The 12,887-nt window shown below is 38.6% G+C and overlaps 1 protein-coding gene across 3 annotated transcripts; it reads left to right on the top strand.

Moving 5' to 3' along the window:
- Positions 1-3,771: 3,771 nt before the first annotated feature.
- Positions 3,772-12,789, top strand: spi1b (Spi-1 proto-oncogene b). 3 transcript variants are annotated; one of them, XM_084001700.1, is made up of 5 exons: positions 3,772-4,148; positions 4,709-4,799; positions 6,042-6,196; positions 8,121-8,277; positions 10,429-12,789. In XM_084001700.1, the coding sequence occupies exons 1-5, from the start codon at positions 4,107-4,109 to the stop codon at positions 10,740-10,742; spliced, it is 759 nt and encodes a 252-aa protein (XP_083857826.1). In that variant the 5' UTR covers positions 3,772-4,106; the 3' UTR covers positions 10,743-12,789. The 3 variants fall into 3 exon arrangements, with proteins under 3 accessions (XP_083857826.1, XP_083857825.1, XP_083857824.1); XM_084001699.1 differs by having other exon boundaries at positions 6,000-6,196; XM_084001698.1 differs by having other exon boundaries at positions 5,961-6,196.
- The last annotated feature ends 98 nt before the right edge of the window (positions 12,790-12,887 follow it).

The raw sequence follows: 12,887 nt of genomic DNA, 5'->3' as shown, positions 1-12,887 counted from the left end.
TCAAGCTGAAGTATAATTGCAGAACAATGAGGATTGTTGATGAATGATGCATACCTAAATAACATTGCAGTGTACCTGGCTGAGGTAGAGCTTATTTATGTATTGTTTGTAAGTTTAAACTGTATTATATTTTTCAGTAAAGTTGTACAAAGATGTAAATATTCCATTATATTCCATTAGGCCTGTATAAAACCAATGTTCATGTTATTGTTTCCACCACTGTATGATGAATGATGACATATGGGTGATATACGTATATTTGTAGCTATATGTACTAAAGGAGTTTGAAAGCGGGTCACTTTTATTAGGTACACCTGTAAAAATGTAATGTCCAACCAATCTGTATCTGTATTTCTATATTTATGACAAAATGTTAACACCCCCAGGTCTATTACTCTTAGTTTTGATGTGCCTTTACACTGGATTGCACTATATTAAAATGGGGTTTTAGTATTCAATTACATCTCTCATTATAAGCTCAACACAACAGCCAAAATTAACACCTCAAACAAAACTGATAGCGTAGTAGTAGATTTTAAAGATGTATTTAAGTGGTAATTGAACATTGTCACTGTTAGACAGCAACAAGTAAAGCACGCATGCACATGCACATGCACATGACACATGGAAACGTCTTTGGAAAAACAAAGGCAGGGCATGTGATCTGTCTAATGGTGTTTATGGTTTTTCTACAGTGTCGCAATCTTTCTGCAGAATGTGAAAAAAAAGTGTCACAGGCTCAACTAAACACGCAGCGTTTATCACAGTTTATCAGTCACATTCATTTAACTATCTGTTATGTAGACATAATTAGACAACAGTTTTGTGGAAATTGATTTGGATTTTGTGTGGAATTGGTGCAATAAAGTCACTGATGTTATCTGTCTCCGTGTGTCTGCTGCAGTTATTCATATGTCAACATTTCCAGTTTTTGATTATGTTTATTTACAGCTCTTTTTTTCTACACGAACATCCTTGAACAATGTCTTTCTAAGTACTTATTTTAGGATCATTTAGAAACTTTGGTTGTTCTTTGCCACGGAGGCTGACACTGTAGTTTCATTTTAAGCAAAGTGTTAGCACAGAGACTCGGCACCGAAGCAGTAGCAGAGTGGATTAAACCACGAGGGCTTCAGTTCACACACGAAACGCACCAACAGAGAAGCAGCCAGATCTTATCGGGGCCGGGATCATCCTGACCATATGACACGAACTGGATTCATTTAAAGGCCGCCTTCAAGGAACTGAATCTGAAAGACTAATTCCCAGTTCCTCATTTAACAATATGTCACCCCCTTGGTGTGCATGCATCTCTGAGGCCACAGGGAAGACTGACACCACTGCAGCTCTGTGTGTAAAGGCAGATAACAGAGCATCGGAAAAGTAATAATAATAAAAAAAAAACTTAAAAGAAACAAAACAAAACAAATCATTTAAAAATGTCCGTCTGGTGAATTCTTAAACACTGAATCATTAACTTTGATGATGTGCGATTTAACTACAGATCAGTTTACACACAACGCATATGTACTATATGTTTGCGTACTAGAGAGCAAAAGCTACTCCCCTGGTTAACCACAGCCGTTGACCGAGCTGTTGACTCATGAGACGGCTTTAAGAAAAATCTTTAAATTAAATAAAATGACATAGTAGAAGAAGGTATTACGTATACTGAACTTCAGTATTTCCATTTTATTCAGTGAGTTGTGGTCACAGAATACTTTTGATCATGAATAAAATCAAACGTCAAACATCAAACAAGTAATGATGTCACCTTCATTAGCTGTAACACTACTGGTCAAAGATTTAGACGCACATGTATAGTACTTTTAGTACTTTTGATACTTGGAGAGTATTTTTTATGTTTTTCTTACTGTGAAAATGTACTTTGAAATATAACTTTGAATGTATTACTACTTTGACTCAAATGACACATCTGAGTACTTCTCTAATTTGAGGCGAATGATGATCAGATGAGATTAACTGAGCTGCTGTTGGTCCGTTTGTTTACGGTTGTCAACAGCAACACAGTTATATAACCTTAAATAATGAAAATTGATGTAGTATCACACTGTGTCTTCAATTTTATAGTAACTTTACCAAACCAAAACACATTATAAAAAAGTCATGTTGTCACGTATCATATCTTTTGTCTTCACTGAAAATAGTACTGATGGAAATGATGCCTGGTGCCTGGTTTTGCTGCAGCTGTGTATTAATACTCCTGGAAAATGCTGCTGTACACGCCGTCAGTTTTGCTCAGCCAGCTGTGATTAACCCTGGGGCCGGTCGGGGGCCGGTCGGGGGCAGGCCACAGTCTGTGTGGTTTTTAACAGCTCCCCCAAAAACACAGATTCTGACGATTATGGTCTTCAATCCGTAAAAAAAAAAAAGAATAAAAGAGGGGGACAGATCAAAACCGACAGTGTAGTTATGACATGACAGTGCGCATGGGAAGATAAATAGCGAATGCACTCGTGCATGGCTCTTTAGTGAAAATCACTATCTGCTGCAGCTTCTCTGAGCTCTCAGCAGCCATAGGAACAAACACACTGATGTTAGTTGGGAGATAAACATAACCTCAGCACTTCGATCTCAGAGTAATATTTTCAGCACATTGTCTTATCAGAGCGCAGCAGAGCTCTTAAACCGGCGCCGCTAACTATACACACACTCAGATTTGTGCTACACTCTTACTGTACTGTACCATTCAACCATTATCTTTGCATGTGGTAAATATGCAGTATCTTCAGTTCTTACAGAAGTCAGATATGTTCAAAGACCAATAACAAACACATTTTTGTTTTGTCCTAATGCAGTACAGACTCGATAATTAACCACAATATAAATTGTAACAAAAGTTCATCATTTGAAACTGCAGAAACTAGTCAGTCACCCCCCCCCCCCCCCCCCCCCCCCCCCCCCCCCCCCCATCCCCTCCTCTCCATGACTGACCTAGTATCTCTCAACACAGATACTGTACTTCAATCTTATCTTCCAGATGCGTGTGCATATGTGTGTGTGTGTGTGTGTGTGTGTGTGCGTGCGTGTGTGCGCGAGTGTGTTGGTAAACCAACATTGTTCCCCTCAACAAACTTCTGTTTACGTCAGCAAACAAACCCCAAGTTTCAGTCATTTTGTCACAGGGCACACTCCAGTTTCAGAAACATGGCTGCATGGTTGTTTACAGTGAGCTGCAACTATAAATACAGTAAAACCACAATAAACACTATCTGTGTTTTGCATGTGAGCTGCACCCTCTTAATGCAAAGTCTTCCTCTGATTGGATGAGAAGGACAGAGACTTATACATGCGTTTTAAACCACCACAGATGGTAATGCAATATACAGTATATGTCCATAGCTATCCATTAAAATGCCATTAAACTGCAGTTTTATCAGCAAAGACACATTGATCAAAACTTTAAAGCGGTCTTCATCTGTGTGTATGAAAAGCTGATAGACCGTCAATTATAAATAGTAAAACAAGGTTTCTCCACTACGAGTTTCATAATCACACTTTTGCTGATGTTGAGATGCCAAAGAACACAAGGCATGAATAAAATCAACCACAGTGAAAACATTAAAAATTCATCAGTCCACCACACTCAGTGTTTACCACCTGTAAGAGTTTTTTTTTCTTTTTCTTTGGACGGGGTGAGACTGTGAGAAAAACCCTTGATGATGATTGGCTGCAGAGGGAGGGGACAGTAGATAGACCCTGATAAAAATTTCATGGTCTCCTCTGTCAAATCATCAATGGCCAGGAACCTTTTGCAGACACACTCTGCTGCTCCCACCCACACAGTTTTTTTTTTTTTTTTTTTACAGAAGTCAAAAGTTCCTTTTTCATTTCAGAGTCAAACAGGAGCCCTTTGCTTATTTCATTTTATTTGACACGGCTGAAGGCCTCCGACAGTAGTTAAGGTCATAAGTGTACGCTATACAATAAGAGAGAGAGAGAGGGAGAGAGACACCTTTTGGTTTTCGTTGAATGAAAGGAAATTTTGAAACATTGTGCAATGGTGCCGCTAAAGTTTTGAAAGGTTGTGAGAGTGTTTTGCCAGCAAAGAGTCTGAGAGTCGGTCCGTTGGAGAAGAGGTCTCCATGTTGCATCCATACAGAATGGAGAGCTATCTCATCCCGTCTGTAAGTATGATTTGTTTTATTAACATAGAAACGCTCAGTTGACTCTCTGATAATCTGAGGCTTTTAAAAAACAAAACTCCCTGAGGAGTTTGTTTTTAACGCAGCGTTGGATTCAAAATGTGTTTTATATTCTAGAGAATGGACGATATACATTGGTAATTTCATATAACACGACTTAATGTGAGTCTACTGTTCTTCCATTTGACTACAGGATACAAAGTGTTAGAGTCTTTTATACTTTGGCAATCGTGAAAATGAAACTCAGATGCTCGAGAGTTTCAGAACAGTGGTGGCAAGAAAAAAAAAAGTCACTGTTCTTTAAAAAAAAAAAAAATATTGCTGATGCCTCATCTTATCTACATCTAATCTAATGTAAGCATATTTTGAGACATTGTGAAAGTTTCATAAAAGACAGATGGTGAGTATCAATGTTTGGTGAGTGGTGGTATAATGTTTGTCTTATTTAACACATTCACCAGTAAAATGTTGTTGTTGTAGTTGTTTTCTTGATATTTTGTGGCTAAAATGTTTTTTTTTTCTTTTTCATTTGCATCTTGCAGCACTCGGAAGAAATGTATGACCCAGAGATCTACAGACATCAAATTGCAGAATATTATAATCCATATGTCCTAGAAACAGATATCCAGGCAGGTGAGTTTTACTTCAGTTTTACTTACATTGTTTGAGTTGAGATCAAATCACCAATTGCTGTTTTTTTTATTTAAAGTGGGTGACATTTACATGTATATTTTATAATTAGAAACACTAAAAAATACACATGACAGTGATTGTGGGGTGAATATCAATGACTTGAATTTACTGGAATGAATCCTGCAATCGGTGCTCTCGGTTACCATTAGAATAAACTTCTATCATTTTCGCCATCTCGTCTTTTTTTAATTTTCCAAATCAACCACGATGACCCGATGTGGCGACACCGACTTTTCTGTTGTATTGTGAGCCTACTTAAAACGCCTGCAGAGTGCAGCTGGAGCACACCACATTAGGGTGTATGGAACACAGGAAACAGATGCCATTTGTTTCGGCTGCTACGACTACAGACATAGAACAACTTTCGCCCCCATGGGGTTTTATTGATACATGAGAGGTGCTTTACTTTCTCTTGTAATCAACTGTTTTGAATATTGCACCAAAACAGCATAAACAGTGTGTGAAGGGATGGATGGACGGATGGATGGATGGGTACAGTAGGTTGGTGGGTGGGGGTCGTGGTCTCACATTGTTACACTGGGTGTTCGTGAAGGCTTTAGTATCTTTATCAACAGTGTGTTGCTGACCTATGAAATGCTTGGTCACAAACTTATCTGGCTCTTTGATTCCCAGTTTAACCCACACTAAAAGATATATCTCACTCTTAAAATACGTTAAACTCTTACAACTTTTAAAGCCTGCTTCTTAAATTTACTTAATCTACCTGTGAAATACTCCCTGGGGGCAGAGAGGGGGTCAATGACCACGTGAAACGGAGTTTAAAATGTCACAGTCTACGGCTGTGGCAACGCTGCTCGTGTGGCAACAAACAGGAAAGAGCTTCATGCTGAATTCTCCATTATTCTCCTCGTTTTGTTTCAGTTTGTGCGGACTTAAGCACTATGAGTAAGCAGCACATTGTTGACTCCTGTTGTTTTTTCACCTTGTAATTTATGACAAAGATGAGTTTTCAGACAGTCAGGTTATCCCCCCCCCCCCCCCCCGTTAGTCACCACCAATCATTAAAAATACCAGTTTTCTGTTCCATCAAATTTGTTAAAACTGTTGACACGGCAAACCAGTGATCTTCAGCTACAACAGGCCGTGGCTATTATGCCGTTTCTCGCCCTCTTTATTTAGACCACTGGGACTACCACGCTCACCCTCATGTGCACCCTGCAGAGTTTGAAAACCTTCAAGAAGCCAACTTTACAGAGCTGCAGAGCGTGCAGGCCCTCCACCAGCCCGGCATCATACGACACGAAGCCATAAGATACGACGCAGAGAACCTGCTCGACCCAACTCTCGGGGGACATCCACATGTGTTACAGCAACAAGTAAGTCCACAGGGCACACAGAAAGAAGCCCACACACACACACACACAACTACACGCATTCATATATACATGCAACTCTACTTAAGATGCATAAAACTAAAAAAGGTAAAAGAAGCGTTTGTATCAAGTTGTCATTACTCACTGTTTAAGTGCTGATAACTGACTTTTCTGTTCCACTATGTTACTAAAATTAAACTAAGAAACAGACAATTCCTGGTTGTTGGTGTGGTGTGATGACTTACACACACTATCTGGTGATGGCACAGTGCACAGTAACATCTCTATATTCACAAATGTCAAACGTCTGATTCAACGTCTAAGTCAACATCTCCAAAAGTCATCGTTGGGTTTCAGGTCAGTCAGGACACAGGGAACTGGAGGCCTTTTAGGGTCCTGTGACAAAAATCAGGAAGTGAATCTCAGGGTTACAAGAAAAAACATTAATTCTTGTCTTTTTTTAATTTCAGGGGGAAAAAAAACACATTTTCTTTGAACAGGCACGGAGGGCTTAGCTAAGATCACTCAGTCACAACTGCATGTTTCGACCCTCCAGTTGTGAACCAATGAACCAGAACAGAGATCTCTGGTTTTGCACAACATTAAAGTGCAGCACGTCTAACCAAGTCGATGTGAACAGTTAATAGTGGTTGAAGTGCAACAGGCAAAGGAAATGCATGTAGAAGAGCTCGACATGCATGAAAAGAAATAGACAAAGGAAAAGAAAATGTTACCACATTCAAAAAGTACAGAATAAACGCGGATGCATCTATGAGTAGGATTATTGTTAACATGTAACTGTTTGTACATTTCATTTCTGCTCCACAGCTTGTGTGTTTGCTGTGTGAGTCTTTCCCCCGACAAAGTGGGTTTTCGCTTGTGAACATGTGAAGTTTCCCTTTTCAGAAAAAAATGTCAGTGACAAATGTCACTTTAACTGTACAATGGAGGCAAAAATGGGAATGAGTGTGGGGTGGGGGGAAAAAAGTGTTAATGCGTCAGCTGAAACGTGATATGAGATCGCAACATGAAACTCTATTCACACGTGGAATTCACATGTAGGCTAGCTTATTTTGACTCTTTTTTTATATAAAGGATGTTATGACTCTGTTGCCCACCCAGACATCACAGCTACAGCAGCGTCCACACATCACAGCTCATGCAGAGAGATGTAGATAGCTTTACACTTACAATGACAGATATATATCAGAAAACCTGTTCTTGTCTTTAGCCATTTAAATAAAAAAGTCATATTTGTTTAAAAAATATAATAAGGAGGATGAGGATCTGTGGTTTTCAGTGGATTAAAAACAGAACAAAGAACTATTACCAAAGAAATATGAACAATATATATTCTATATGAGTATCTTAAATATTCCAGCTAATGTTAACTGCTGATTAGTATATACAGTACATTTGATGACCTGATAAATTACTTTTACATGTTTTTCCTCAGTAGATGTGAGGGTCTAAGGTCAGAGGATGTTGTTATGATGACATGTAAAGCCCCTTTGAAACAAACTGTTTGTAAAAATGGGCTATAAAAATTCCCCTGCCTTTCCTTGCCTTAATTTACAATCAAACAAACAAGAAAACAGTTACCCAGTCATCTGATGGCCTCAAAAGTGGAGTAGTGAGCTTGAAGTGTAAAGTTGGTTAAAATGGAAATAATCAAGTACAAATACTGCTAAACTATACAGAAGGATCAAAGCATTTCTCCACAGGTCATGCTGTATTCTGTGCAATGTTGCATGGATTCTTTATCATGGCAACTGCATCGATTAAAAAAACTTTAAGAATATACATCACATTGTCATGCAGTTTTAGTTTTTTTTAAACCTCAGAGCAACATAAATGAACAATGTACAAAAACAGAAAGCTCCAAGTTAAATTTGTATTAATTAATTAATTCTGACTTGTCCTGTAGGTAGCCTTCTTCCCTCGGGGTGTACCTGTATATGCGCAACACGTGTCCCAGCGCAGCTCTGATGATGAAGACCACGGAGGACGGAGTCCCCCGTTGGAGGTGTCCGACGAGGAGTGTCTGAGGGATCGGCACCCTTATGTCAGTTCTGGAGAGCTGGGTAAGGAGCAGGATTCACAGGCCCTCAGTCCTTTACTGAGCAGTTAACACCTGTACTTTAAGACACAGCAACTGTGCTGACCATGTGAAGACTCTCAGTCATCCAGGTCATGGTATATCTATGACCTATATCTATATCTATATCTATATCCAACAAGTCATTGGACTTGCTTTAGATATTTGAGATTCAAGAATCTGCACCAGGTCCAGTTGCCTTTGACTTTGTGCATTTGTACTAGAGCTGTCAGAACGAACTTCACTACACAACTCAAACAGAATTTGAATTATTTTTAAAATGGGAACATTAGAAGGTGGAAACTCAAGTTCAAACGTGTGCTGTCAACAACGACGCAAATTAACATTGTGCATGGCAACGTTTGGGGTAGTAAACATGTTGGGCGGTGCACTTATGTGTTCCCACACCACACGCACACCTTCTTTTTTTTATCGATCGATCCGCAGACCGATCTGTGGAGAGCGATCAGAATGGATCATGGATCAACTGATCTGTTGCACCACTACTTATAATATTTAGATTTCTCTTCTTGAAGTTTTATATTGAGTTGGTAAAACTTGTTGTGTTGCAAATGTTACAGAACAGATTTGGTTGGAATGCCCTTTAGTGGATGTGGGACGTAATAATAAGCTGGTATAGGTGTATATAATGAGCTAAAACATTAAAAATTTGAATCTGATTTGGGGGGAAGATTGACAGCCCTAACTTGTACTGGCATAGATTGATTATTATTGTCTGTAGTTATACTGTGTAACAATGCTTATTGTTCTCAGTTAAGAAGAAAAACTGTGTGAGTGAGTGTATTATTGTTTTCCACCCCCCCTCTAAGACCGAGAGCTGCTCTAAAAAGACCAGTGTCTTCACATTGCGATGGTCGAGCTCTGATATTGCATCATGTCAGTTTTTTTGTTCTGCTGACAACTTCAGATACAGTTTTAGGATGAGTTACTGTTGCACAACTGTTTTTACACTGATGGTGACGCATTTTCAACAGAAGTGGGCTCACAGAAAAAGAATGCTATATAGTTGGTCTCAGGGGTTGGAAATCACCCACTGGTTGTTGTTGTATTTCCTATTAGGCTTTTCTCTACCTTCTATGAGGTGCCCACTTGTTGGAGTGGAGTGAACGTTTGGTCCACTTGTCTAGTTTTACTACAGAAATAAATGTGTCTGTCAGAACCACGTTTGTTGTTTCTGTTCCACCTGAGCTACTGAAAGCCTTTGCCAGTAGACCTTAGGCTCAGATAATGTCTTTTTCACTTTATAGTTGAGTTAAGTGCGCTGGCTCACTTAACAGCCTCCACTTCCTCTTTTTGTGAGCTAAAGATCCAGCAGGATAAGTGGAGCCTGTAGTGCCTGTCACAGTAACTGTGGTTGTATTAGTCTCTTTTTACTCAACCATCTACAGTAGATGAGCTCAGTGGTGGTAACTGCAGGTCATCTACCTCATTGGTTCTTAGAGCAGGTGACAGCCCTTTTTGCATTTTTGCCAATAGTGTCGTTTTTAAATTCAAACATGGTCAACACATTTTAAATATGTACCCTCAGAGATGTAAGTAACCATGGTTCTCTGAGTGGAGAGGCTGTTTGTTTGACTCGTGGCATCTCGTGAACGAGCTCCAGACGATGGATGATCCTTAAATTTCCACATGTTGCATCATAAAGAATATCCTTTGTTGACTATGGAGAGACTTGCAGAACTACAGTTATATATATAACTTTTGATGACAGTCAAGTAACTTATCCAATTTATAATTTCATTTTAATTTCATTGGAAACAATTATTTCTTCTGTAATTTTGTAATTTTCCTAGACTTTGTACACAAGATATTAGAGATTAAACAACTGTAAAGTGATGTTAATCTGTTTCAGGACAGTAATATGTAATCACTTGGCCACATCATGTAGCTCAATGTAAATACTAAAACAAGGAATTATGGAGGGATGCATCTGCCTGCATTCCCCAGTTTTCTTTTGTAGTCATATACTATACCAAAAAGCTGTACAATTGGATATCTAGAAGTTATGTAGCATATTCTGACAATGCCTGTCTATCTGCATGACTGATGAGTGATAATGACTGTACAGACTGACTGATGCAACTCTGAACAACTCTTCCTTTGATTTCTCCAAAAGGCAACAAGAAGAAGATCCGTTTGTACCAGTTCCTGTTGGACCTTTTAAGGAGCGGCGATATGAAGGACAGTATCTGGTGGGTGGACAGAGATAAAGGGACATTCCAGTTTTCCTCCAAACACAAAGAGGCACTCGCACACCGTTGGGGAATCCAGAAGGGCAATCGCAAGAAAATGACCTATCAGAAGATGGCTCGAGCTTTGCGCAACTATGGCAAAACCGGAGAGGTGAAAAAAATAAAGAAGAAGCTAACGTACCAGTTCAGCGATGAGGTCCTGGGGAAGACTCATCTAGAGAGAAAGCCATACATGTAGGCAGGAAGGATAATGAAATGTTTGGATTGAATCAAGTGTTGACATTAGAGCCGTAGTTTCTGGTGTTCGATGCTTAATCAACCTCGTTGCTCCGATAAACACCGCAGCAGCTTGTGAATAGCACCAACACTGCTGTACAGTGGTACCAATCCTTTGAAAAAATACTGGTAAAAGTATGGAACAGACAAAATCCCCAAAGACTTTCTGTATAACAAGAGATATTGGAGATCACTTAGAAACTGTCATCCAAAGTAGACAACTGATACCACAGAAACCTCAGTGTGGTTTTATCCATCAGAAAGTAGCGGTATGAAACATGTGTACGCACATTTGCGGATAGGTAACCAGATTAGAAAAGAAGCATTACAACAATCTCCTGTTTGTGGAAGTTTGTCCCTTTTGTCTCCCTCAGATTTAACATAAGACAGACCAATGAGAACTGCAAGTCATGTGATCCTGTTCTTCTGAGACACATTGGTCATTTATATATGAGAGAAAAATCAATAAATATCAGCTGAAGAAAAAGAAAGAGGAACATTTCTTGATCAAACACATTCAACTGGATTTCACATTTTAAAGGAGCTATTTGTATGTTTTGCCATTGCTACATAGCCACCATTAGCATTAATAGCTGTGCAGCATATGTGAAGTCATTGTGTCATTCTCTGATAGCGATTGACTGTAGCCTCCAATTTTCCCTGAATACTGTACACTATGTTGTTGCAGATGAATTGGTATAACCTGTTGTCTTATAAAAAATATTAGACCTGAATATACAATCCATTGCATTCAATCCAATTCGTATTACTGAAGATAGTTAAATCCAACATCACCATAACTCATGTCCTCCAAAGTGACCTTAAAGTTCAATCAATATGTTTCTAAAGGGTTTTAGAAAAGACAGGACCAAGCTGTTGTATTAGACTGCATTGGTTTTAGCTAGGTGTACTTTAAAAAAAATGCATATTTCATATTGAAGGCTGCAGCTGACATCTGCAAGAGTAAGACCAAAATGCATGAGCACTGCAGGCAGCCAACAGGAAGCCTAAGAAACTTTTTTAGCATACAGTATATCCTGCATGAGAAACCTTCAATGAAAATAAAGGCCACACTTGAAAACCTCATCCAGTGATAAATATATCCAAGGGGCCGAAGCATAGTTATGTTCATGCGTATACAGATAAATCAATGTTAAAGCAAAACCACTTCTGTCCAACACAAACTTCTACAAAGAAAACTGCTCAGTAAAGGTGCTCAGAAAAAGTTCTCTCAACATCACAGCAGTAGAGCTGGATAAACAATCTGAAAATGTTTCTCTTTTTCTTAGTTAGAAGGTTATTAGATGTTAAGGGAAATTAATGAAAATGTTGGGAAGTATAATGAGAAGATTGATGATGATTGTATGATATATGAAGCGTATGGCCAGTGGTTGATCTTATCTTTGCTGGAAACAGCTCAACATCTGTCTCCAATGGTAACAAAACAAAACTATAAATATAAATATATGCCAACTATAAATATGTACAATTGCTCTGTGGAAGCAATTGCTCGGACACGGAGAGGCGACTTCCTGAAGTTGTGTTGTGTTTGTAAGGTTGACAGTACACTAGCACTGGGTTTAGCTTCATAGTCAAAAGGGAAAAGAAAGAACAAGGTGCATTTATATGGTACGTTTAGTAAGACCATAGATCGATCACTGTGATGCTTTTTCACATTGTTAACATATCAGTGCATACTGTAATGTATCTGGAAATGTCTCTTTAATCATTTTAAATATTGACTATATGGGTATGTGGGTTGAGGTTTGAGGTTTGAAAACTTCCCAGAAGCCCAAGACCTTCTCCCTACAGTGTTTGTCATTGTCGGACTTGTTCTCTGTTAATTGTAGTTAGTGCTTCTTGTTTGTACATATTTCTATTACCATTTAATATTTAAAACAGCAAGTCATAAATAAGTCATAAATGATATAAACTAACCTATAGAGTAGCGACTGTGATTAGGTTGGACGTACTACTATCACAGTTAATTACATGATAATAAAATGGTTTGTACAAAAAAAAAAAACTCTGTAATTGCTTGTAAAAAAATAAATAAATGAATTGTTCATGAGTGTGTATATGTGCATTGTAACTGTTTCAACGATGA

Source organism: Trachurus trachurus (assembly GCF_905171665.1).
Source record: "Trachurus trachurus genome assembly, chromosome: 3".
Classification (NCBI taxonomy): Eukaryota; Metazoa; Chordata; class Actinopteri; order Carangiformes; family Carangidae; genus Trachurus; species Trachurus trachurus.
The sequence above is the reverse complement of the archived record's forward strand: the minus strand, read 5'-3'. Positions and strand labels throughout refer to the sequence as shown.

Excerpts from the sequence above, each read along its gene's own strand:
- spi1b (XM_084001698.1), top strand. The coding sequence starts at position 4,107 with ATGTTGCATCCATACAGAATGGAGAGCTATCTCATCCCGTCT. Across the intron at positions 4,149-4,708 it reads AGAGCTATCTCATCCCGTCT|CACTCGGAAGAAATGTATGA; the intron begins GTAAGTATGATT and ends TGCATCTTGCAG. Across the intron at positions 8,278-10,428 it reads TGTCAGTTCTGGAGAGCTGG|GCAACAAGAAGAAGATCCGT; the intron begins GTAAGGAGCAGG and ends TTTCTCCAAAAG.